General features: G+C 46.3%; 1 protein-coding gene across 14 annotated transcripts in view; it reads left to right on the top strand.

The window, feature by feature from the left end:
* The window catches only part of CELF2 (CUGBP Elav-like family member 2), a 577,777-nt gene that overhangs the window by 509,928 nt on the left and 42,828 nt on the right, over positions 1-25,021 (top strand). For all 14 annotated transcript variants that reach the window (XM_088844190.1, XM_088844197.1, XM_055427360.2 and 11 more), the window contains 4 exons: positions 6,236-6,370; positions 14,915-14,994; positions 19,378-19,536; positions 23,161-23,224. In XM_088844190.1, the coding sequence (XP_088700316.1) occupies positions 6,236-6,370; positions 14,915-14,994; positions 19,378-19,536; positions 23,161-23,224 (438 nt within the window). The remainder of the gene's footprint in view (positions 1-6,235; positions 6,371-14,914; positions 14,995-19,377; positions 19,537-23,160; positions 23,225-25,021) is intronic.

Raw genomic sequence — 25,021 nt, 5'->3', positions numbered from 1 at the left:
CCTTTAAGCTTTTGTCCACTCAGGGATTTTGACAAAGGGAATCTCTGTGGTGAGCCCAGAAATGTTTGTTGTTCAGTCACTAAGTCATATCCGACTCTTAATGACCCCATGGACTGTAGCCCGCCAGGCTTCTCTGTCCATGGAATTTCCCAGGTAAGAATACTGGAATGGGTTGACCTTTCATTGTCCAGGGATCTTCCCGATCCAGGCATCGAACCCAGGTCTCCTGCATTGCAGGAAGGTTCTTTACCACTGAGCCACCAGGGAAGCCGCCCCCCACCTCCCTGCAGAAATGTGAGTCTGCTCTTGTATGTTCCCTGCACTAGAGTGTTTTCTAGAACAAACCTGCTAGATCTCCACCCTTCCTGGAACCTGCACTTCCAGTGAACCTGGCATCAGCTGCAGGCTTCAGCACATTTATGCAGACTCCCCGCATTTCATCAATACTTCACGTTCTTGCACTTCTGTGCCAGGCATCCACAAAAAAGATCCTGCTCTGAACCAGCAATAAAACATCAGGGACCATGTGCCCAGCTCTCAACAGCATCCACCTTTTGTGGTGGTTTTTCCCTTGAACCTGGTTGAGTGGATGGTACAGGAAGAGCATTTGAGGAGGCGTGGATTATTGCAGGGACCAGCCACACACACACACACACACGCACACACTTTTTCATTCTCTCTCCCATCAGAGGGCCTGTTTCCAGCTTTTAATCCTCCATCACCATGCAGAAAAAGCAACCAACTGTGCAGGATTGAAAGTTAAGGCAGTTGCTGGGTCTGAAGTCAGTCCAGCAGTGGGTGATGAGAAAGTCGTGCTGGTCGCCTTTGGTTCTGGGCTTGGGGTCCCAGGGGATGGAGCCGTGTGTACTTGTGAGGTCACACTCCTAGCGTCAAGGATTCTTTTTTACAGAATGTCAGGTTCATTCTGCTTTAACTTCCAGCCTCACGGCCTGTCAAGGGTCCCAAGAGCCTCGCATCCAGTAATGCCACTTAAGCCCCCATCTCTTTCAAGGCCTCTGAAACCCCCAGTGACCAGGCATCCAGTTCCAGGCTCACGAGAGCCAGTATGAGGGGATACTGTCCGTCCAGGGAGGGTGAGGCCTGTAGAGATGGGGATCTGGGTGTCCCCCTGAAGTCACTTGCTGATGCACTGGAAAAGGAAGAAATCATTTTGAAATTCAAAGTAGACTCTGGGATTCAGAGGCCGTAATTAAATGCCATATGTTAGCACCAACACATTGGAAAGTTGTTAATGAATTCAGGCCGCCCCGAATACAGGTGCGACTTTGACAGGCTGTACACCAGGGTGTTAGCACAGACTTACAATTGGGGGTGGGGGTGCGTTAAAAATAAAGCTTCTAGTCCCCGAACTTAAAGTCCCCACGTACCTGTAATATTAGCCCTTCTCATTTCCACTGTGGGAGGGTGCCTGGCAGTGGTCGCTGCTGTGAATACACTTTTAGCTCGGCTGCAGGCATTCGTGGCCACCCTGTCTGGGTAGCCGCTGGTGTATGAAGCCTTTCCTCTCATTCCTTCATTGGTTATCCTAAAGGAAGATGGACTTTTCCTCCAGAGGGCAAACACTTTATCTTTTAAATCTTTTTTTTTTTTTTTTAATTTCCCTAAAGCACTTAGCAGAACATTATGGATGTGGTAGGTTTATTTAAGCACCTGGCATTCTTGTGGATGGAAAAAAAATTAGCTTCGTAACTGCTTGGGAATACTTAGGCAAGGCCCACCAGAAAATGCATCTAACTGATGAAAAAGTCAAGTGAATTCAGGATGATTATGTTTATTTAACATGTTGACAGAACTGTGCAGCATTCCTTAGAATGGGAATCCGAGGAGTAAATTTCAAGAAAAAATTTTCACTGGAAGATCCAGGAGACCTTAAGGAGAGGAAAGCTCGGTATTTGTAGTTATTCCCATTTTGCCACTCAGTAAACAAGGTCCAACTGTTAAAACCACAGAGCAGCTTTGGCTCAAGAGGTTGCTGCCATTCAGGTTCCTGTGTACATGCACACACGTGGCAACACACACATGTCCACTGATACACGCATATACACGCGTGTCCACACGTCACTCACATGTCCACTCACACATGTGTGCACACACGTCCACATGTGTCCGTTCACATGCATACACACGTGTCCACACACATGTCCGCGCGCACACGCGTGTCCACACACACACACACGTTACACACACATCCACGCACGGGGAAGGAAGTTAGCACTTTCAGTAGCATGTGGATGGTGCAGATTTTCTTTGAAGCTAATACTTGTTACTGAAAAAAGTGAGTTCTGTTTCCTCCCTCTGCTTGTCAGAGTTTACCCCTTCATTGAGCCTAGGAAGTCAGGATTTCTTAAGTGGTTTCCTTTTTTTTTTTAATATTCATCTTATGGGAAGAAATCATTTTTGAACTTCCTCAGGAGCTGCACGTTTAGGTGACTCTAGCATTTTCCCACCCCAACAAAGCTCAAACCCTGAAAACTGTTTTGGTTAAATACCGTAATTATAGGTTTACCAGGGAAACCAAGGACCAACTGGGACTTTATCCTTTGCTTTTGTTTGAAAGAACCAAAACTGGATTCTTCTGGATAAGAAGAAATACAACAGAAATTAGTTTTTTATCATCAAGATATCAGCCATAGCTTCCTGAGGGTGGGAGTCCCAGAGATGAGGCTGGGAAGGGATCGGGATGGTTTCCCTCCCTCCTCGGTCCCGTTTCCGTCGGTCCCGTCTGTCCCCCTTCTGGTTCAGGGGAATGCCTCATGCTGTTGGGGTCCTCACACTGGAGCTCAGATGCCCCCATTGGCAAGAAACCATCCTCTCTGGTATCTGATGCTTCTAGAAATGCTTGGATCCTTGGGCCAACCCAACCCTCGACTTAACTGTGCTTCACCAACTCCTATTAGATGACCGGGAGTCCACTTACTCTGACAGGAGAAAAAAGGATTTCTTAAATTAAAAAATCTTCATCTGCACAAAGCAGCAGGGGTTCTCCACGGCCTCTGCCCAGGAATCAGAACCTGGGATGCCCATTGCTCCCTCGACAAGACTCAGCAGGGTCAAGGGCCCTGGACCATGGTGACCTTCCTTCCGCACTGAGCCCCTCTCTGCCGGTGAAGCAGAAAATCATACATATGGTGCTCCAGTAAGGCTGCCTGCCTCTGTACACCCTAAGGACCATCCTTGTTCTACCCTAACTCTGAGCCTTGTCTGGTTAATATGTGATGTCCCCAGCCCACTACCAGTCCATCCAGACCCTGCCAATGCTTCTTAAACTCCAGCTTCAATTCCACATCTAATATCAAGCCTTTCTCAAGCTCTGGAGCACAATTCATAGTTCACAGGGATTGTGGAATTGTGGTTTTCAGCCTGAATTCCTTGGAACCCTCTTTTCTCTGCATTTTCTTGGGAGCCGCAACCAGTGTGGAGAGAGGGGCTGGTAGAAAAGGATTCTGAAGTCTTTGAGCCTCCAAACCCAAGTGCTTCAGTTCTCTTCTGTTCTGTTCAGTCACTCAGTCGTGTCCGACTCTCTGCGACCCCATGGACCGCAGCATGCCAGGCCTCCCTGTCCATCACCAACTCCCGGAGTCCACCCAAACCCATATCCATCGAGTCAGTGATGCCATCCAACCATCTCATCCTCTGTCGTCCCCTTCTCCTCCTGCCCTCAGTCTTTCCCAGCATCAGGGTCTTTTCAAACGAGTCAGCTCTTCGCATCAGGTGGCCAAAGTATTGGAGTTTCAGCTTCAACATCAGTCCTTCCAGTGAACACCCAGGACTGATCTCCCTTAGGATGGACTAGTGGATCTCCTTGCAGTCCAAGGGACGCTCAAGAGTCTTCTCCAACACCACAGTTCAAAAGCATCAATTCTTTGGCGCTCAGCTTTCTTTATAGTCCAACTCTGACATCCATACATGACCAATGGAAAAACCATAGCCTTGACTAGATGGACCTTTCTTGGCAAAGTAATGTCTCTGCTTTTTAATATGCTGTTTAGGTTGGTCATAACTTTCCTTCCAAGGAGTAAGCGTCTTTTAATTTCATGGTAGGCGAACTATATAACCAGGCTGCCTTCTTTCCATCACTTGAGAGAGAGAGAAAGGAAAGAAAAGAAGAAAAAGAATGGAAACCTTCATTCTATGGATGATAAGACTAAGGTTCAGAGAGGTCTGCTTAGCCCCCAAGGTCACCCATCGCCTTCCGGGCAGTGCTGGAGTGAGGCCCAGGGTCTCCAGTTCACAGCACTGGCCTCCTCTCCTGGCCTCATCTGCCTCCTCCAGACTCACCAGAAACACAGTGGAGGGAGCGGAACCCCGGGCTGGAGAGGGGACCGGATTCTGGTCCAGGTCAGGCTACCCCCTTGTGGAAGGACCCCTGGCTGGACCCTTCCCCCTGCTGGGCCTCAGGCGTCTCTTTAGAGTCACACAACACATCTTTCAAGGCTGTTACTTCCAGCCTGGGATTCTGTGACTGCGCACTCTTAGCCCCTGAGCGCCACCCTGTTCATTGTAGCAGTCACATGCGGCTTTTAAATTATTGAAAATAACGTCACAGGAAGAATTCACCTTCTTGTGCACGCTGGCCAGCTTTCAGAGTGCTCAGTGGCCACAGGCGGCTTTAGCTACTGGGGTGGACGTCACAGACCAGACTTCCCCCTTCCTGTCGAGCTCTCCTGGATGGCGTTGCTTCAGAGGAAACCAGTCTCTCTCTGTTACATCAACAAATCGTCTGTTCCAGCTCCTGGAAGACACGGACCATGGGATCTGACTTCGGTACCTGAAGCCATTGGCCCTGGCAAGTCTCAGATACACTCTTGCCAGTTAGAGGATAATGAGATACTTACTGTCCAGGGAAAGAGTGAGAGAAACAGGAATGAAAGCCAATTAAATAGCAATGACAAGATTATAATACAGATATAAAAGGATCCCTTAAGCTAGGACTTTCTGAAGTGCTGCTGTAGGTGGCCATTTTCTATTATTATTTTTATTATTATTATTCTAAGAAATGAAGTGAAACATGGGAAATAAGCAAGCCTTCTCCCTGAGGGCTTCTTGGACTATCTTTTGCACTCTCCTACAGAAGGCTCTGTTGAAATCCATAATAGTCCTGCCATTGAGACTGAGCATACCCTGTTATCCTGAGCTCAAGCACATTGGTTTAGGGGGGAAATCTCCCAGGTCATCAGGAATAAACCTTCCCTGATCTCTACCCACTGTCAGCTTCCAAGGTTAGAATTTGCGCGTTGTTGCCCTGACACCCAAATGCGTTTCTGTTCATCACAGATCCCACGCCCTGGACTTCCCTGGTGGTTTAGTGGTTAAGACTCTGTGCTTCCACTTCAAGGGGCACAGGTTCAGTCCCTGGCCAGGGAACTAAGGTCTCCCATAAGATCCCACCCACTGTGTGCAGCCACAGAAAAAAAAAAAAATTGTACCTCCAAATGGACAGAATAGTACTGTTCCTTCCTTGTACTTGTTGTTGTTGATGGATTTCACCCTGAGACGGAACCCACCCCCTACACGAGATTCTCAAATAACTGCAGCCACACTCACCTGACTGCAGTTGCCTTCATCTTTAATCATAACGTGCAGACCACGTGTGCTGCCCTGGGTGGGGCTGTGTAGCCAGTGCTGCGGACAGAAGGCCATTGCCCAGCCCCCTGGAGAAATCCTCACCCCTTCTCTCCTGTCCTTGTCTGGAGCCCTGAGGACGAGGCTGTTTGAAATCAGGGCGGAGAATGTTTTCTTCCGTCAGCGCTTTGTTAAAAGCTCGTGGGCCACTTTTCCCCTCGGTCTGTGTTGTTTTCCCTCTCCTGACTGGTCTCTTTCCCTGTCACTCAAGTTAAAAGAACATCTGTCCCCCACCCGCAACCACAAAACAAAATTTGTATCCCTAAATACCTCTGTGCAAGGGTATCACTTAGCAGTTACCCAGAACTTTACCGTTTTAGTGAACGTATTACTGTTTGCGTGAAAATGGAGGGGAAGGACTTAAAAACAGTGTGCCATGTCCCTTGGAGATGTTTTGTTAGTGTGCAAACTCCTGGCGTCGAAATAGGAGCGTAGACGCAGAGGAAGGGCCGGGTGGGAGGGCAGAGGTGGCCGGTGCATGGCCTGGGCGTCTGAAGAGTTAGCCTCAGGGCCTGGTCGGAGGTGGTGAGGAAGCGTTGCCTGAAAGGAGTAAGGAAATGGCCTTGGCTCATTCATTATTTCTATCTCCTAGCCGTGGAAGACAGAAAATTGTTCATAGGAATGGTTTCGAAGAAATGTAACGAGAATGACATCCGGGTGATGTTTTCTCCGTTTGGCCAGATAGAAGAATGCCGGATCCTCCGGGGACCCGACGGGCTGAGCCGAGGTGAGTGTGCCGTCTGCAGCGCCTCTGCCCTTCCGCGCTAATTGGAGCCCCGCGTCCCAGCCAAGGTAGATGCAGCCCCGCGCGCGGCCAGAGGTCGCCCCGAGACACGCCCCACGGGACGAACTTAGCCAGCCCGAACTTTTCACCGTGGCGGAAATGATCCCTCTTATTTCTCGAGTCGAGAAGGTCCTGGTGCCAGCGTATTAGCTCAGGTTATCACTGTCAGACAGGAGGCCTACAGGCTGCCCTGTCATTACACATCGCTTTTCAGTCTCAGATTAGAGGAGATTGGGACAGGTTGGGGAGAGACTTGGCGGACGAGAGAGAATGTGTGCCGCTTGCATCTTAGTTTTCTGACTTTCTGCTTGTTCCTGGAAGAGGTGTTGAGAGTGTGGGCATCTTAACAGAGAAATAAACCAAGAAAAAAAAAATTGTCCTGCATAGCATAGAGCAGATACAGACTCAGAGTAACCCAGCCTGTCTCAGGCTGTTAGGGTTTTAGAGCAAGGAGCAAACCTCCTGGAGTCCTAAACACAGGGAGTCCATTAAGTGAAGAGAAATGACTTCATTCCGAAGATTGCAGGTTCTTCTTTGCCACCAGGACAGAGGCAAAGGCTGGGCTTTCCAGCACTGATGAAAATCAGCATTTTCGCCAACAGCGATGTAAGGCGGTTGGAGATGACTGTTCTGTTTCCACACTTACCCTTCCCCCTTTGACAAGGCCATACACCTCCTTCCTTAAACCACTCATAAGGCTTGTCACCGGGTCCCCAGTCATCTGACTAAGTTCCCTGAGTCAGCTCAGCAAGGCCCAGGGGAAGCCATACGTGCAAAGCACATTTGTCCATTCTCAAAAGAAAGCTGTTTTGGCAACACAGGGAGGATTTCATTCAATTAATGAAGTTTCCAAGGCAGGTTCCACAGGGATAATTAGAAACGTCTCTCGGTTCCCCATCTCTGGTTTCTAGGACTGCACTGCCTGCCCCTGTCCTGAACCCTGTGTTGAAAGAAAAGTTTGGGCCTTAAGTGTCAAGGCAGTAGTGTTCACCCAACTCCCTAGTCTCACCTAAACTCTCCACCCTGGGAAGAAGAACATGTGTTCTTTTGACTTTTAGACATAAAACTTCACGATGTCAGCAGCTCAAAGGCACAGGGAACAAAAGCTTTCCACCTGCCTCCACCCCCAAAGCCCCAAAACAAAGGGAGTGTCGAGGAAAAATAGGAGAGGAGGAGGAATAACTCCAATCTTGTGATCCCTACATTTCCTTCTGAAGGTGGCTTTAAAAAAAAAAGAGGAGGAGGAGGCCTGGAAATGACGCTTAACACTCCCTGGAAAGATGGGAGTGTAAAAGCTGAGCAAGACACCATGTCAAGTGGGGTCCCTGTGTAGCAGACCCAGTGCCTTGAGCTAATCTGTCACTTGGCACCTGTGCCTCCACCAGCATCACCCCAGCTGGCTCCTTGTGCTGGGGACCCGGACAGCCTCACAAGCAGAAGGCTGCCACGGTTTGCATCCTGGATCCCTCTGCAGCACCCCAGCAGCCCCACGCCAGGAGAGCTGATCTTCACATCGGATCATCCAGTCCTGCTGCAGCTGGGAGAGGCAGATAGGCACACAGTCCAGGAGAGCAAGTGCCTGGGGGAAATACGGCATTGCTGAATTACATAGGCAGGAAAGACAAGAGTATTTTTATGAACGCTTTTCTGCTGCCACTTTAGTCCTAAGAACCACCATTCTCCCCCGTTACAGTTCTCAGTCGCGTTTCCGTGTTTCCTTTGCATTTTGCATTTGCTCAGCTGTACAGCATGGACAGGGAACAGACAGTCACAGTGAACCGTACAGTGCCTTGGAGGCCGGTGACCCTGGGGTCCAGACCTAGAATTTCTCCAGAGTAACTTCATGGGGCTCTGTCCACCCCTTTTCCTGTCTGTGTCCCCAGTTTCCCCCATGAAGCTGGCAGCAGTCAAAATATGTGCCCTTCTTGGATAGGGCATGGTTAGCTTCCACATTTTTATAATCTTCTTATGTTCTTCTTTGGCCGCACTGCAGCTTGCAGGATCTTAGTTCCCCAATCAGAAATCAAACCCGGTCCCTTGGCAGTGAAAGCGTGGGGTCCTAACCGCTGGACCACCAGGGAATGCTTCTACTTTTTGTAGAAGCAGACCATTCATAGGGTGTCATGGAGGCCTTGACTATGAAGTCGGCATGCTGGACTTCTGTTCTCCCTCTACTGATTTACGAACTGAGTCTCTGACTCAGTTTCTCCACCTCTTCAGTGGGTACAGTGATGGGAACAGCACTGGTGTCTAGAGATCCTCAAGCATATGTTAGATACTTCTGCAGTTGAGATTTTAAAGCAGCCAAAACATCCATAGAAAAAACATCAAGACACCATACTTGATGAGAGAAATTGGCCAGTTCAACCTGCCATTCGGTTGATGAACCAGCACTTGACACCAGGAGCAGCCTATTTCTGACACAAGTTACACTTTCTTCAATATTTTATGCAAATGCTGGTTTAATGTAAAGAGTAGAATCCTCTTGCTTGTCCCCCACCCTTTTTTCCAACAGAAAAGTAATTTCTGAATTTCTAGCAAACTGATGAGAATCCCGTATGGCAAAAAGAAAATACTCATTTATAGTCATTTGTTCTGAAATATAAAGACAGACAGTGGTGCATTTTTCAATTAGCAGTACCCAGGGACTCCTGGGGACTACTGGGGACTGCTCCTGAATCAGTGTATTTGTTGAAAGAACAATTCTCTTTCATGCTACTATTTTGCTTTCAGTCAAGAATTGCAGTTTTCAATCAAATATTAATAAGTATCTCCCATCAGTGGCACTCCCAAGCAGGAACACTCAGCATTTCTGGTCTCCATGCCTGTTGCTGGCTCAGCTGTTTACAGAATAAATAAAAATGAAGTGAAATGAGAGACTGGCTGCTCTGAAAAGCACCTTTTAATACTAAACCAGGGTATAAACCAGTCAGTAGGAAAGGATTTAAATCAGACCACATGATCATGATGGGGGGAGATGCCGTGAGTCGTGGGCGTTCCCGTTTAGCAGCCTGGGTCTCCCAGCAGGCGTCTGACGTCTTTCCTTCTCTACTTCCCATGTCGGTCGTTGACATCCCTACCTGGCAGGTGTTTCGCTGCGGTTCCTCCAGGCTTGCACATTCAGTACCCCTGCCCCAAGCAAGGGTAGCTGCCGGAACTCACCCTTATCAAGTCCTACTATACTTTCAGTTAGAATCACTGTTTTAAAAAGGAAAAAAGTCATGACCTCCATATAGGCAGGAAAGACTGTTTCAAAGGCTCCATAGTTGTTCACCAGCACCCGATCTGTGCCGTGTTTTGAGACAGGACCTCCCATCCTGCCCTCACCCCCAGGGAAACTGTCATGTCTGTATGTGGACAGCACCTGCCAGGCCTGTCGAAACGACTCAACAGACATCAGGACTCTGCTCACTTCTCACCATTTGCCCACATCTAAACATGCATCTTCTCCTTTGCGGGGCAGTAACCCATCCTGCCATTTTGGAAAGCCTGGTTTGAAATGCTTTTCAGCCCCTCATGAGATTCAGATCTTTCTGCAGCGGCAGATCTGCCTCTGAGGCCCACTACGTGAGTCTTCACTGAGATGCAGGCCAGATTCCACGAGCCCACCCATGGCAGGTAAAACAAGACGTCTGCTCTTAGAGGCAAAGACTGAGACTGCTGCAGCAACACGTGCTCAGGACAGTGCAACCTGAGCGTGTGCGTTTCCTGAAGCACGAACATTCTCACCCGCAGTCCCACCGCCAGACTGAATGACTTGGGTATGTCTGCTGGGTTTGCTCCACTGTGGCAACAGAGTATCTGTAACTCAGAGACAAGGAAGGGGTTGATTTCCTTCTTTCCCATGAACTGCAGTCAGATCTTCACTGCCATTTAAGGTAACTTTCTGCTTGTTTAAGAATATTCCAGCTGTGTTTATGATGTTCCAACATTCTCCTGCCAAAACCCTTGACAAAGGAACTGGCGATATTTTCAGGGATGTTGGTGAGCACAGTCTGGATGTAGCCATGATATCCTCATTTGTTTTCACTATATCTGATCTGGAATATGGGGCTGGGCTTTTGACTTTTAAAACATGTGCAGGGAGAGGACTCAGTTTTGATCGTGACATTTTAGTCATGTCCACGTGGTGCCCAAATGTTCAGATACATGGGAACCTGTGCCAGAGGCCTCCTGGGTTATTAGCTGCATCTTGTCATCCTGCCCAGGTGGCTCAGTGGTAAAGAGTCCACCTGCCAATGCAGGAGACGCAAGAGATGTGGGTTCGACCCCTGGGTCAGGAAGATCTGCTGGAGTAGGAAATGGCAACCCACTCCAGTATTCTTGCCTGAAGAATCCCATGGACAGAGGAGCCTGGCGGGTACAGTCCACAGGGTCACACAGAGTCAGACGTGACTGAGCACGCATGTCATCCTGTTCTGGCTACTCTTCCAATCTCATCTCAGGGGTGAGATTTTGCCAACTCTGAAGTCCCAGCCTCCCCTCAACCTCGGGAGCCATGAATGAACGATCTCTCCATGCCAGTTTTAAATAAATGAACCTGACCTTGGGGGTTGTGCATCATAGTATTAATTCTGATGCTCCAGTGTTTTACTCCTGGAGTAGTTTAAGTCCCGCTCAGAAGATACAGAGAAGAAGAGTGGCTGTGCTGAGAGCTTCCTACAGCTGATGAGGAATTTATAAACAGGTTTTCCATAAGCTGACATCTTCTCATGCCACACAAGTTATCTTAAATTTTGCTTCCTTCAGTTGAAACGAAGTGGCTGTTGCTGCTCTCTCAAAGCAGCAGCAGCAAACAAGAGGCCTTGGCATCATTTGATGTGCTTTTGAAGTGCTAGTGCCTCTGCTTTTTTCCTTCCTTCCCTCTCGCTGTGTTTTTGGTGCACAGCGAGAACTCATCTAGTTCTCTCAAAACTCCCTAGCACCCTAGAGAAAAGGTAGAACACCTGAGTTAAGACGTCCTTTCAGTGTAAATGACAAGTGTAATAGACGGGGACCAAAACCCGCTCAGTGACAGGGCTCTGTGCTCCCCTTGGAGCCTGTCTGTAGGAGGAAATCACTGTGAGAAACCTTTCCCCAGTCAATCATTCCATTCCAACTGCACGAAGACAGCCTCACCGTCATCAGAGAGATTCAACTCCTTTCATTTCTATTAGCAGTCTCTGACACTCTGAAAGTGGAGACAATAAATAGTGGCAAGCTAAATTACAGCTTGGATACATTTACAGATGGAATTGTTGCCTTTTTTTTTTTTTTTCTTTTTTGCTATTATGTATTTGGAAGCTTTAAGATACATAGGCTGTCTTACCCGCCCTACCACCACCACCAAAAGTAGCTTCATTATCTTGGTACCTGTATTTTTTCCCCCCAAATCTTAAGTTTCCTGCATTTTGCCAGCACGTGCAACAGCCCAGAACAGTTGAAGGCTGACCCTGTAAGATCAGAGCGCTTGTCCTGTTGAGACCCAGTGGACTCCACTGTCCCCAGAAGCTCACTTGTAGAAAGAGAAGGGGGACAGTGGACCTTAGACATTTCTGTCCCGTGGAAAGTCATCTGATTGGCTCGTGGAGGAAGGCGCCAGCCCATTTTGACCACAGGCACTCGAGTGACCCTATGTTAGTGAAAAGCCACAGATTTGAGGGCTCACTCCCAAGCCAGTGTTTTCAGTGGTGCTGAAAACAAAATGAACCTACCATAGACTACCGACGCCCTCCTGTTTTAGGGACGTTGCAGAGGTTAACAAGCTCCCAGCCCGTGGAACATCTGGTTCTCAAGTTGCTTGACTTGATCCAGAGCGGCAAACAGACACATGCTCCCCCTTTATAAATGACACAGTCGTTTTTCTCCCTTAAGTAAGTGAACACAGCACAGAGCGTGGAACTTGACAGAGCCCCTAGGAGACAGGTTTTCTCTCACTGCACTGCTGCCGGCAGAATTAAAAGGTTAAAGAAGTCATCAGATTTGTCAGATCATTTTTTGGGAGGGGATGAGGACTGTATAATTAGAAGCATCAGTCAAGCTTTTAATTGCAGGTTTCATAGAGCAAAGGGCAATGAATGGTTCGAGTTTATAGAGAGATCACTTCATTGTTCTCTTGCTAGACTTTTCTTTTGAGACCTGTTAATTGCTAGATCTTTCTCCTGAAGTTAACAAAAGTTCTGCTTGCTCTGAAATTATAGTAAATGCATATCCTGTGCCTTATTGATTTTTGTTGACATTTTACACGTTTTTTTATGCATTCTGAACCTCCGCTTGGACACTCAGTTTGGCACATGCCCCCGAATAATAAGAGCAAAGTGAATGAAACAGAGTTAGCCCATGGTTTCAGATCTGCCTCCATTAGATGATTTCCTGTGCCTCTCCTGCAGTCTCCAGATAAGAAATAAGAAAGAAAAATCTCCCAGTCTTATTTCCCCTGCTAATAGTGTCAGTGATAATCACAGTCTTCGAGAGAGATTACTTTGAAACGGATGGTAAATTTGGGACTCTCTCATCTTGGAGCTGAGTACATTTCAGCATGGAGCCAGCAGAGGTCCCGTTGTAGGCCTCTCACGGCATTACACACACCATCTCATCTAGACGCCTTAGAGGAGGCCACCCAGCTGCTTCTGTTGACGACAGAAACCACAGCCAGTATAGATATAGGCACCATTCTCAAACAGCTTCACCAGCTGCTGTAACATCGAAAGAACTAAGAAATAGCTTAGCATTCTTAGTGAGCTAGACTGCAGGCTTCATTAGGACAGCTTAACGTAGAGGTGAATGAGATAAACCTCCCATGTACTGAGAGTTTTTGTGTATTAAAACTTACAGCATGATGCAAAAAAAAAAAAAAAAAATGCATTGACTTTTTTTCATGACTGGATGTTGTTGTGCTTTGGGGGTGTGGGCAGGCATTGCTTTCTCTTATTGCTGTTTGATGAAAAAGTGCTAATACAGTATTGACTTGATAATCTCACCAGGTACACATGCAGAGCAAACAGAGAAAATGTATTCGATGGCCCCCACAGTGACTCCCATGCACCGAGCCACGCGCTGGTTGTTTAGATGCAGAGTTTTCTGCTTGGCTTCCTGGCCATAGAGGCACCCGTCTCACCTGATGGGTGCCAAAATGCCACTTCTGTGCGCTCACTCTGAGACAACAGGCTTTGACCCCTCAGTGTTTAGATCTGCTTCATTTGGAAATCTTTTTAAGTAGCAATAATAATAATGTTTTGAGGCAATTGAGTGGAACACTAAATTATTCTCTGATACCTAAGTTCAAACTGTGCAAAGCTAAAGAAGCTGAAAATCAATGCACTTTTAAAGTCATTAGAGATCATAAGTGAAATAGTCTGCATTGCTTTAGCTAAGCTTTTAGTGTGCCGTGGTATTATTATAAAATCAGCCTGAATCTGCATTAATTTCACAGTCTTTTTCTCTGAGAAGCCCAAGGGTGCATGATAAATAAAATGTAAATTTTAGAAGGCAGTGTTTTTATTAGTGGAAAGGGCAGTGAGCCATGTAGCTGGAGTGGTGACCTGCATGGTAGCTGATGCTGCTACAAGGAGTCCTATGGATGCTGGTTATTTTACAGCTGGAAAAAAAATAGCCATGGAGGGTTCAGTGGGCCTCGGGGGAGACATTCAGAGAAATGTGCATTGTCTTGTGTATGTTCCACTTGAGGTCCAGTCTCTGATAGAAACCACAAGTCGCAACTTTCAGAAGTCATGAAGATTTGATACAAATAACAAATCCAATGCAAATGTTTACATTTTACTTTATATGCACTGTTGAATATTCCCAGAGTAATGGCGCATTTGTTAATAGGGGGGTTGTTTTTGTTCATCATTAACAGTTACTAAGTAGTTTGTACAGGAATTGGGTATATTTATTTGCATTTAAGTAACATGAATGTGTATTTATACATATTTCTAATTTTTAAACCACCCAGAAAAGATGAAGTATATTTATTTGCTGGCATTTCAAGCTATTGGAATCTCTTTGCTAATTTGCCCCAGGAGTGAGGATTTTATTATTGGCTGCTTAAAAATCAAGGCTCCCATTTGAAATATAGAACCAGAATGGGTGGACGCTCTCAGTCACGATAGTCAGCCAAGGGGAAAATGTAAAATTGGGAAATGTAAAATGTAAAATTCTTTATTTTAGAAAATGCAAACTAGGTCTTAGCGCATTTCAAACCTGTGACTAAAAAAACTTTAAAACAAAAAGAGTACCCAGCCTCCTTTCCCTGGACTCCATTCTAAAAATAAATAAACTAATCCATCAGTAAATCTCTCTGCTTTGGTCCGATTAGCAAGTCAGCACTGCAAGTAAAAAAGCAACATGAGATTGAAACCAAAGAGAGAAGTTGTTGATTTCATGTACTACTGAGAACAGTGTCGTCCTGTGGCAGTTCTCGTAGACTGTGTTGGTTTAACAAGCGTCCAAACCTTTTGTCTTGTTGTTTTTTGTCTTTCCTGCTCCCTGTCCCCTTGTTTCCCACAGGCTGTGCGTTTGTCACATTTTCTACAAGGGCAATGGCACAGAATGCAATCAAAGCCATGCATCAGTCTCAGACCATGGAGGTACTGTATCATCTGCCCTTTCTTTGTTTTCTTTGTGCAAATGGTGGGGAATGGAAAGCGATTCTCTCCTGTGTGGCTTCTTCACATGACAATCACAGATGTAAACCTTCACCATCTTTCTCTTCTCTCGTCCATACTCCTCCTCCCTTAATCTCTCTCCCCCGCCCCACTTTCTTCTGCCTCCTGCTCTCTCTCCTCTCTGAATTTCTCCCCTAATGACTGGAAACGCACCTGGTAAAACCTTCCACTTGCTCTGATTCTTTTCTGAGCCTTTTGTTGCAGTGGCCCGGGTCCTGCCGTGTGAAGTTCATGATGCCCTTTAACCGGGGCATCTTTGTGCCCCTCAAGGACCAAGTACATTCCCCAGCCCCCAGGGTGGGATGGGTTGAACACTAACAGCCCCCATTCCAAATTGCAGTGGGCCCAGTGCTCAGTCACGGGGTTCTTTCATTTCTTTTTTGTCTTCTTTTTAAATGTGAGGTCAAGCGACCTTTAACCAAGACAAACAGAATTGTTTTTGCATCAGCAGTGTTGGAGAAAGTTAAGACTTCTCCTGCAAGATGGAACCAGCACAAATGTTCATGTATGAGAGCCACCCCCCTGCCCCCCCCACCGAAAATTAGATTTGCCCCCTTACTGGGAAAAAAAAAAAAAGTAGCCAAGAAACTCAAAGGCTCCAATGTGTTCTCCTAACGAGAGACACAGTGGCTTTGGGGGAAGAGAAATAAACTGGCATGGGCCCACAAATGTAGACGACGGCTCAGTCCTTTGAGTCTGTGATTCGGGTCATGGCCTTTCAGGATTTTGCACAAAAGCATTCCGAGAGTGATATGCAGTTCCTTACTCTGTATTGTCTGATAGAATCCTTTGGGAGTGCATGTTCTGCTGTATCATGTAAACTGTATCTTTGTGTATGGGTGATCTTTTCTGGAGGTGGCTTTGTACTATTACCTCAAGTTATGTTTTTCATCTTTTGAAAGAAAAAAAGAATTTTTTTTTTCAGTTTTATTTAATGTGCCAAAAGTTCTCTATTGTTTGAGCTTCTTTTTTGCCTCCACTTTTGCGGGGGGTTTTAATTTTTTTGTTGTTCGGTTTTTTTGTTTTATTTTTTTTGGCCATGCTGCATCTCCCGAAGCATGCCGGGAGCTCAGTGATCTTTCTGGGTCTTGTTCTGTGGGCACACTTTTTCTAGGGAGCAGAAGGTGGGTGGGAGTGTGGGGGACGAGAGTGTGCATGGCATTGTCATTCAGTGTTCACTGTACTTTTCTGAGTTTTGATAGCATTGCAAAGCCTATTGTCTTTTTCAAACTTCCTTTTGACTTCAGTATTCCTAACATACCTTATATAATCACTGTGTTTTCCTTTCAGTGCAATGCATTTTTAAGGCACTCACACCCCCCTACGTGAAGGCAAGCTCAGGTGAAAGTCGGCCACAATAAGAGAGAATTAGCGGGATTTGAAATATCTAGGAATCCAGACTTGAACAACAAGCAGTTACACATGTGATCATGTGTTTGTTCCCCTCCCACCCTCGCCCCCCACCCTTTCTCTTACCTTGGGCGGCTCCACTGTGGTGGATCAGCCTGGTTTCCAGCTGCAGATCAGCCTGGAAATGAAAACGAAAGAACTGATAAGAGAAAGAAAGTCTTAATATACATGTGTGTTTCACTCTTAAATATTCTTATTTCCTGTGATGGAGTGATCTGTTCCTGACTGGTCTCACCTTAAATTATTTTTTTCACCCCAGCTGTTTCAGCCCTGTTGGAAACATTGCCACCCCAGTACCCTCACCCAGGGCCCCCCACCCGAATGGGAGGACTGTGTTCTGTACGTCCCTACAGACGGAGAACACGAGAAAATACAGCAGAACTGGGTATGAACCCAAACCAAGAAAATAACAGGCTCTCAGAAGGAAAAGAATTTGCTATAGAGAATGGGGCGTATTTATTCTTTAGAAGTCGTTGATTCTTTGTTAATATCACTCTTATCAGAAATCAGATCTGATGCACTTGTTTTAAAATATGGACATCCATGCTTAATCAGAGGGGCCCTTAGACACTTAAATTTCTTGTTTAATTCAAAAATATTGACATTTAAATGGAAGATTATCTATTATGCAGTCTCATTAGAGTTGTATAACTGCAGTTTATTTTCTTTTTTTTTAATTAATCACATTATTTTTAGGACTCTGGCTCACATCTTCAACCAAGATGTATGATCTAAGAGACACAAATTCAAAATGATGTGACTGTTAAAGTTTAAATGAACACATTCTTTAAAGAAAAAGATGTCATTAATTTTATAGCATACCTTGATTTTTCCTACCTTCCTCCAATCTCTGCCCACCCTGTTTTTCCCTTTCATGGTTTATACAAGTCATTTTTTGAGCTATAATCATTGGCCTGATTTTCTGCTTTTATATCATTTTCTGGTATTTAAGGAAGAAAAAAAGTCAACCATAAGAGAACTGTTAGGAGGAGATGCTATAATTTGTTACAGAATGAATTTGATAGAATAACAACCCTTTCCATGCAAAACCCTTGCTCTCTGTAATTTCCATCTTCAGAGTGGTTTTGCTCTCTTTAAAATGATGAAGCACTAAAATACAGAGCAGACAAAGAAAAATGAAGTACAGATTTTTTTTTAATGGTGGAAATGTTACTTTTATGCAGTTTATTGACTCTTAACATCCTGGGTTGTGACTGTGACCCCCAGAGCTGAAGATCAATCCACTGGAGGTTCAACAGCCAGTCACCTCACTTTTCCCACATTTTGGCGGTTAATAACAGGCATGATTGCCTCATCTATGCATAGTTCCATCCCCAGGAACTACCCAAGGTGACAAGAAAAAAAATGCAACTTTGTTTTCTAAGAGAAAGAAAAATTAACCCAAAGGGAAGGGGAAAGCTCATTTAAATAGGAATATTAAATTTCTGACAGAAGAGAGAGGTCTGTTATCCCGCTGAGTTTCAATAAAAGTTTGTTTTTTTTTTTAATCACTTGGGTAGAATTAACTTCTTTTTTCTCAGCAAAATTTCAAAGCTTTGATTGTGATGGAACGTGTAGTAAGCTGTATGGAGAGGGAAACCAGTTGGTTTCCACTGAGTGTTTACCAAGTAGCGAATGCTGAAAAGTGCTTTTAAAAATAAGTCCTCCTGCCTGGGGTGTAAGGCCCTTACTTTCCCTAAGGACCGTCTCCATCTCAGAGATGCTGGTCCTGTTACATAACCTATGGCCATTTCTCACTCACTACCCCCGATCCTGCATTTTAAAGGAAATGAACATAGAAAGAAGCTCCTAGAACAGCAAGATTGATTGGGAAAAGAAGCCAAGTAGAAATCTCCACCTCCCATTTGACATATATCTCCCTGGACTAGAACACGATCCTGATATTTCATTTTTGATTTGCAGTAGCCTGGGATTCGGAGAAGGCAATGGCAAGCCACTCCAGTACTCTTGCCTAGAAAATCCCATGGACGGAGGAGCCTGGTAGGCTGCAGTCCGCGGGGTCGCTAAGGGTCGGACACAACTGAGCGACTTCACTTTCCCTTTTCACTTTCACACATTGGAGAAGGAAATGGCAACCCACTCCAGTGTTCTTGCCTGGAGAGCCCCAGGGACGGGGGAGCCTGGTCGGCTTCTGTCTTTGGGGTCACACAGAGTCGGACACGACTGAAGTGACTTAGCAGCAGCAGCCTGGGATTAGTGATAGGTTAGATGGGGTAGAGAAGGAGGAGACTTTTCTAAAAACATGGGGACAGTGACATCAGTTCATGCCTGCGTTCCCTGAATATCTCCTTCCTTCATCCACATTCCTAAAAACGAAACCCACCTCTCCTGATTATATTACTGGGTCGATGTAATTCCCACCATTCTAAAGTTAAAAAATGCTTAACTGAGCATTGGAAAGAGTAAAAAAAAAAAAAAAGACGTGAATGACAGGCACTCTCACTGCTCTTTGTGCCCTGGTTACACATAGCAACAGACAGACACACCGCGACGAGTCCATCTTTCAGACAAATGAACCGTGAAGCCTAATTAAGGGCCAGTGATCAGGTCTCTTGTCCCTGAGGAGGTCCTGGGATGGTGGAAGGAAGAGCCCTGAAGAGAGAAGGCGAGGCAGTGTAATAAGCAGATCACGAGAGCAAAATGGCTTCTTCAAGGACCAGAGCCCCAAAGACACCAGTGACAGACCCTGGAATATTCTGTTGATGGTGCTATTCAGAGAAGACGAAGGAGCGTCCAACCACTTAAAAACCAGCCCAGCCCGTCCCCTCCGCTGCACAGTCGTTCAGAAAGCTAGGCCCCACGCTGACTGAGTGTCCCGAGCCCAGTGGACCAGGCTGTAACCCCCTCTTCACTTTCCGCTGTGTCTGACCACAGGGCTGCTCTTCACCGATCGTGGTGAAGTTCGCGGACACCCAGAAGGACAAGGAGCAAAGGCGCCTCCAGCAGCAGCTGGCGCAGCAGATGCAGCAGCTCAACACTGCCACCTGGGGGAACCTGACGGGTCTGGGCGGCCTCACCCCGCAGTACCTGGCGGTAAGTTCCTGGGGCAGGGGGACGCGGGGTCCCCAGGGAGAGAGAGAGAGCCCCGCCCCTGGAACTCTTCCAGACTTCCTGTTCCCTCAGTACACCAAAAGCTCAGCCTCGGGACACTGTGAATGCCAGGAAATTCTTGGCCTCGATGCAGAGTTTTTCCAGGTGAAATTGATGAGCATAAGGATGGACCCTTTGGTCTAGCTCAAGGGAGGCTGAGCTGGGCTCCACAAGGCTGGGCGTTAACCAGTGTTCCAGCGTCAACTCCTGCACCAGGAGGGGTGTGGCACGCTTCCCACACCGTGATTTAAGGTCCCCAGGCAGCCATGGTCTGCCCACTCTCCATGCCCGGGCAGGGCGTTGCTCGGCAGGACCTCGAAGGAACCGCCCTTCACTGGGTCTTCCCAGAGGAGGGATATTGACTCAGTTCAAATGTTTCTTTGTGTTGGAAACCCGAAACTCAGACCCTGTTTCAGGACAAACAGACCCTGTTCTTTCAGCCGTCCCTTACAGTAGGTTGTTTCCAAACTCTCACCTCCTTTTTTTTTTTTTGGTGCCCCTTTGTGCTGCCCATTTCATTTTGCCACTGTCTGTATTAAAATGCCAGAGTCAAAACCCAGGACCATTCCCCTGGTAAGACCTAAACAGCATGAGGAGCGAGCCCTAGTGTGAACTTCAAAGCATCTTCACGTAGCTTGAAAGTGGGGGAAGGCAGCTCATACTCCTCTAAGGTTTTACATATTTTTACTTGAACTAGTGCTGAACCGTGCTTCTCTACCCCACTTTTCTGCCAGACTACACGTTAATTAATATAATTTTATATTGTGCATTTGGGCCTTTGATTCTAGCCTCTGTCCGTGTATGTGTGTCTGAATTCTGTCCTGACCTTTAAACTGTTGCCCTCAGGAGAGTGTGACCCATGAGCTGTACTTTGTAGCAGAACCCATACTGTTCTGCAAAACAGCTGTCCCTGTTGCTTTGAAAGGTGATCCCCCTGCTGCAGGTGAGGGAAAGGAGCGGCTTAGAGAGGTTTTGTTCCTTCACCCACGGACGTGGCACTGGTGGTCAGGCAGGATTTCAACGCTCGGTGGGCTCTCTGCATCCAGCCTGGCTGCTTCTCCCAGGAGATGTAACTCATACTCCCCTTTTATTTTAATATTTACTTGTTTGGTCAAGTTGGGCCCTAGTCGGGGTTGTGGGGCCTTCATTGTTATCATGCAGTATTTTTCATCGCAGCACACAGGCTCTGCAGCTGCGGTGCGCGGGCTTAGTTGCTCCATGCAGGTGGGATCGCAGTTTCCAGATCAGGGATCACACCCGCATCTCCTGCATTGCACGGCGGACTCTCAGCCACTGGACCACCAGGGAAGTCCCTGACAGTCCTTCATACACCCTTATGCCTGTCGGGGTCTGACAAGCAGTAACTACTCATGACACGTCTGCGTGTTTGGCGGGAGAAGCCTGCCTCTCCTGCCTTCCCCTGAGTCATTGATAGAAGCAGTAACCACGTTTGCTGTCACCTTCTAGCCATTTTTCCTTATCCACAAGGACCCCGTGTGAAATTTCCTTGTGTCTTGCTGAAATAAAATATAAAATAAATTATCTATAATTTATATAGATATTTATATATTTTATATATCAAATATGAAATAAAATATAAAAAATACTTTTTATTGCTGAAATAAAAAATAAAAACAAGGATTTCTATCATACATTGATGGCAAGCTCACCTTTTCAGAGTTTCTAAGAATCCAGCTTCGTGTTCCACTGTTGCCAAGAACCAGGACCCCTGTGGCTGTCCCAGTCTTCTGGCCCCACCCACAGCACCTGTTTCTTTGTGTTGAGGGCAGATTCTGACTCTGGCTCACCAGAGCGTGGTTGTCAGTGGAAAGAATCCTCGGGTTAATGACCCTCCAGGTATTGCAGCTTCCTCCAATAGAAATTATTATTAAATTATTAATTTAATTTGACTAAACTTTAGTTTTTAAAAAATTGTGCAGAGCTCCATTCTCTCGCAACCACAAGAGAATGGGAAACCTGAGAAGTCAAACCAAGAGAAGGGATTTTCTCTGTCCAAACGGATCATCCCTGGCTTCCTCACTCTGTGTGTGTATGTCTGTGTATCATGTCTAGGTAGTGTGTTACACCGAATCCAGAAGGGTGAGTGAAAGGTGTGGACCTATTTCTGATAACTCTTCACATTAATCCCCATAGTAGCGTTGCAACTAGGACTTGGGTAGAATCAAGTCAGCTGCTGGATGCCCACTTGTGCATCCCATACCGTTGTGGAGTCTCCTCCTAGAGCTGAGGAAACTGACACTTAACCTGCAGAAGTGGCAGCACCCTCCGTTGGGTTGTGCAGAGCTCCAAGTGCATGATGAGAGCCCATTTTGTAAATAGTGAATTCTTCTGGTTCCTCCTCAGCTCACAGAACCGTGGCAGTTTTTTAATAATAGATTTGGTCAATCTATGCTTTTGACATCCATGAACTTCTGAGTATAGGAGACAGCTCTAGGGTGCAGACTGTGGCTGTACTGATCTACCAGCAGGAGGATGTCAGTAAGTCTGGTCACACACTTAAGGCAGCACCTAAGTGCAAGTCGCTCGGTCGTGTCTGACTCTTTGGGACCCCATGGACTGTAGCCCGTCAGGCTCCTCTGTTCATGGGATTCTCCAGGCAAGAATACTGGAGTGGACTGATATTTCCTTCTCCAGGGGATCTTCCTGACCCAGGGATCAAATCCGGTTTCCCCACACTGCAGTCAGGTCTTTAGCCTCTGAGCCACCAGAGAAACCCTAAGTTAACCTGCTGTTCAACTTATTTAGGCAAAAAGGAGTGCTTTCAAATGGCAATCACATGCCTTTCCTCATGCTGCCCACTGTTTCTCCGTGCAGGATAAATGTACTTCTGGAAGCTCCAGAGACAAAATGCAGGGACCTTTTCACAGCTGTCTTCATTTCTTTTTAGAAGATGCTGATATATTTATAATAATAGCATCAATGTATGTAGCACCAGATAGTTCAAAGTTTTGACAAACAGTGTGTTCCTTCTCTGCCCACAAAGACCACCCTAAAATGGTTGACCGTTGTCTTTATCCTATAGTTATGACTGCAGCTGTGGGGCTGTGAACAGATACGTTTATCTCTGTAGGTATCTCATCGATTTCTCTGTTAGTCCAGGAGTCAGCGAATCTGTGTGTTCCTAATGAAGGTTGTGGGACAGGGAGCTGTGAAGGAAAGCGGAAGAGACCCAGGGTTGGACCCCGATTGACTGAGATGAGTTACGAGAACTGCTAAGCTCCAGAGAGATAGCATTAGTCACGCCATGTTGGTTTCCATAGATTTAACACCTGGTTGTTAAAAATTGTAAATTGATTAATTGTTTAAGGCAGTGACGTTATTGAGTCTCCCCGGTGTCTGTGTTTCTTAATAGAGATTAGACATTAATATGGATTTATGGCTCCAACACTGGGAACCTTTAGCCCATTAAGAGGCAGCAGTAGCTGACTATGTGAATGTAAAGGGAACTGGATGTGCCCCTGTGGACATGGGAAGTTCCTTTGTCCTCAGCTGCATTTCTTTTTGACAGCACATTTCTCTGTTTTTTGGGTTTTTTTTTTTTTTCAGCTTCTGCAGCAGGCCACCTCCTCCAGCAACCTGGGTGCATTCAGTGGCATTCAGCAGATGGCGGGTAAGTCATGAGGCCTGCCTGGCCTTTGGATCACGCTGTTGTCTCAATTTGGGATGGGTTCAGAGGGCGAAGAAGACAGTAAGGGGAAAGAACCACAAACCTGTCCTGTTGGCTTAGGTGTTAGAGTAAGCTGCTTAGAAGTTGATTTTCTATCCCTGGCATCTCCACCAGTTATATAACAAGAAAATTGGGGGCTGAGAATTCCTGCACAGTACCCTCCAGAAAGTGGAAAGTGTTAATCCCTCAGTTGTGTCTGTTTGCGACCCAATGGACTGTAGCCCACCAGACTCCTCTGTCCATGGGATTCTCCAGGCAAGAATATTGGAGTGGGTTGCCATTTCCTTCTCCAGGGGATCTTCGCAACCCAGGGAGCGAACCCAGGTCTCCCGCATTGCAGGCAGATTCTTTTACCCTCCACAGTTGTTTATTTTTTTTTTAATGGGTTTGACTGCTGGGAGGTGGGGAGGGGGAGGATTTCCAGCAAGAGTCGTGTATCAGGGCAGCCACCATGATTGACGTCCCTCTAAAATTTTAATAACAGGCAGTCATTATGTTTTGTCCTCCATAATGAAAGCCAGGCTTGCAGACCTATCTCTGACTGATACCATTTCAGTCCCTTGATAACCACAATTAACAGCAGTGCCTTTTTTTTTATTTTTTTTTTTAATTTAAAAGAATCCCAGTTGATAGAATTGTGCATCAGAAGCTTTTATGGGAAAGTGGAAATCTTTGTTGTTGGGAAAAATTCTCAGTGGGACTGAATGTGAAAGCCAGCCCGTGAAGGGTTTCTTTTGATAATGAGCTGTGTTGGTAGTGACCTAGGGGCAGTGATTAGTGAAAGGTGGGTCCCGCTGAGTCACCTTCCAGGCTGATACCCTGACCCGTGCGGTGAATCAGGACATAGGGGCCAGTAACCTGCCGCGAGGAACAGTCGGAAAGCTTCTTCCTCGGTTCCAAAAACGTCGAGGAGAGTGGGCGAGAACAGATTGTTGGCATATTAGAGGCAAGCACAGTTGTTTCCATCAGTGACACCCTGAGTCAATGAAATAAACCCAGGATATGCAGAGTCTAAGCCTGATTTCCTTATCTGTCACTGTGAAAACGCCTTTTTTCTCTTTTTCTCCTGAATCCATAGCCTTGTGTTATTACTTTTCTTTTCCTTGTTTCACTTTGAATGAAAGTGGAGAGACTTGGCATGAGCACACTCATATCCCTCCTCCTGTGCATCCTGTGGTGGTCAGCCCCGCCTTCCGTGGTGGCCCCTGGGGCTAAATTGTGACCTTTCTGACAGGATGGACTGGCCTGCAATAAGAGCAGTGCTTGGTTACTCATGGCCCTTTGAATCTGCGGGCACCGCCCACCTGTTCTGTCATAATACAGCTTTGGGATTATTAGAAAACATAGATATTAAAATAATAAGTAGTGAAATCATTCGGCAGAATGTTAATGAACACAGTTGAGAAAGCTGGCCTCGGAGGTAAGCATCTCCTTGAACGGTTGATTTATTTTTAGTTCTGTGAAGGGGGTGGAGAGACAGAACTTAAATATTCAGGGAGTTTTCTACATTTTTAAAAAAGAGAAAACCTCCGGATTGCACACTCTGAAAGAAATATCAAGATGCATTGTGTTTTCCACCAAGGCAGGATTTTTCTTCTAATCAGTCAGAACCCCCCACCCCCAAATTCAGAATTAGAGTCTTCCCTTAGAGGAAGCCTCAGGCTCTCCCATTGCTGTGGTTAAATTATGCAGAGAAGGTCACTGAGTCCCGAGGCTGCTGCCGGGCGTGTCTTCCCGGGT

Source organism: Moschus berezovskii, chromosome 15 (genome assembly GCF_049115385.1).
Source record: "Moschus berezovskii isolate FMDL1 chromosome 15, NW_MosBer_1.0, whole genome shotgun sequence".
Classification (NCBI taxonomy): domain Eukaryota; kingdom Metazoa; phylum Chordata; class Mammalia; order Artiodactyla; family Moschidae; genus Moschus; species Moschus berezovskii.
This window is presented reverse-complemented; position numbering and strand designations above follow the sequence as displayed.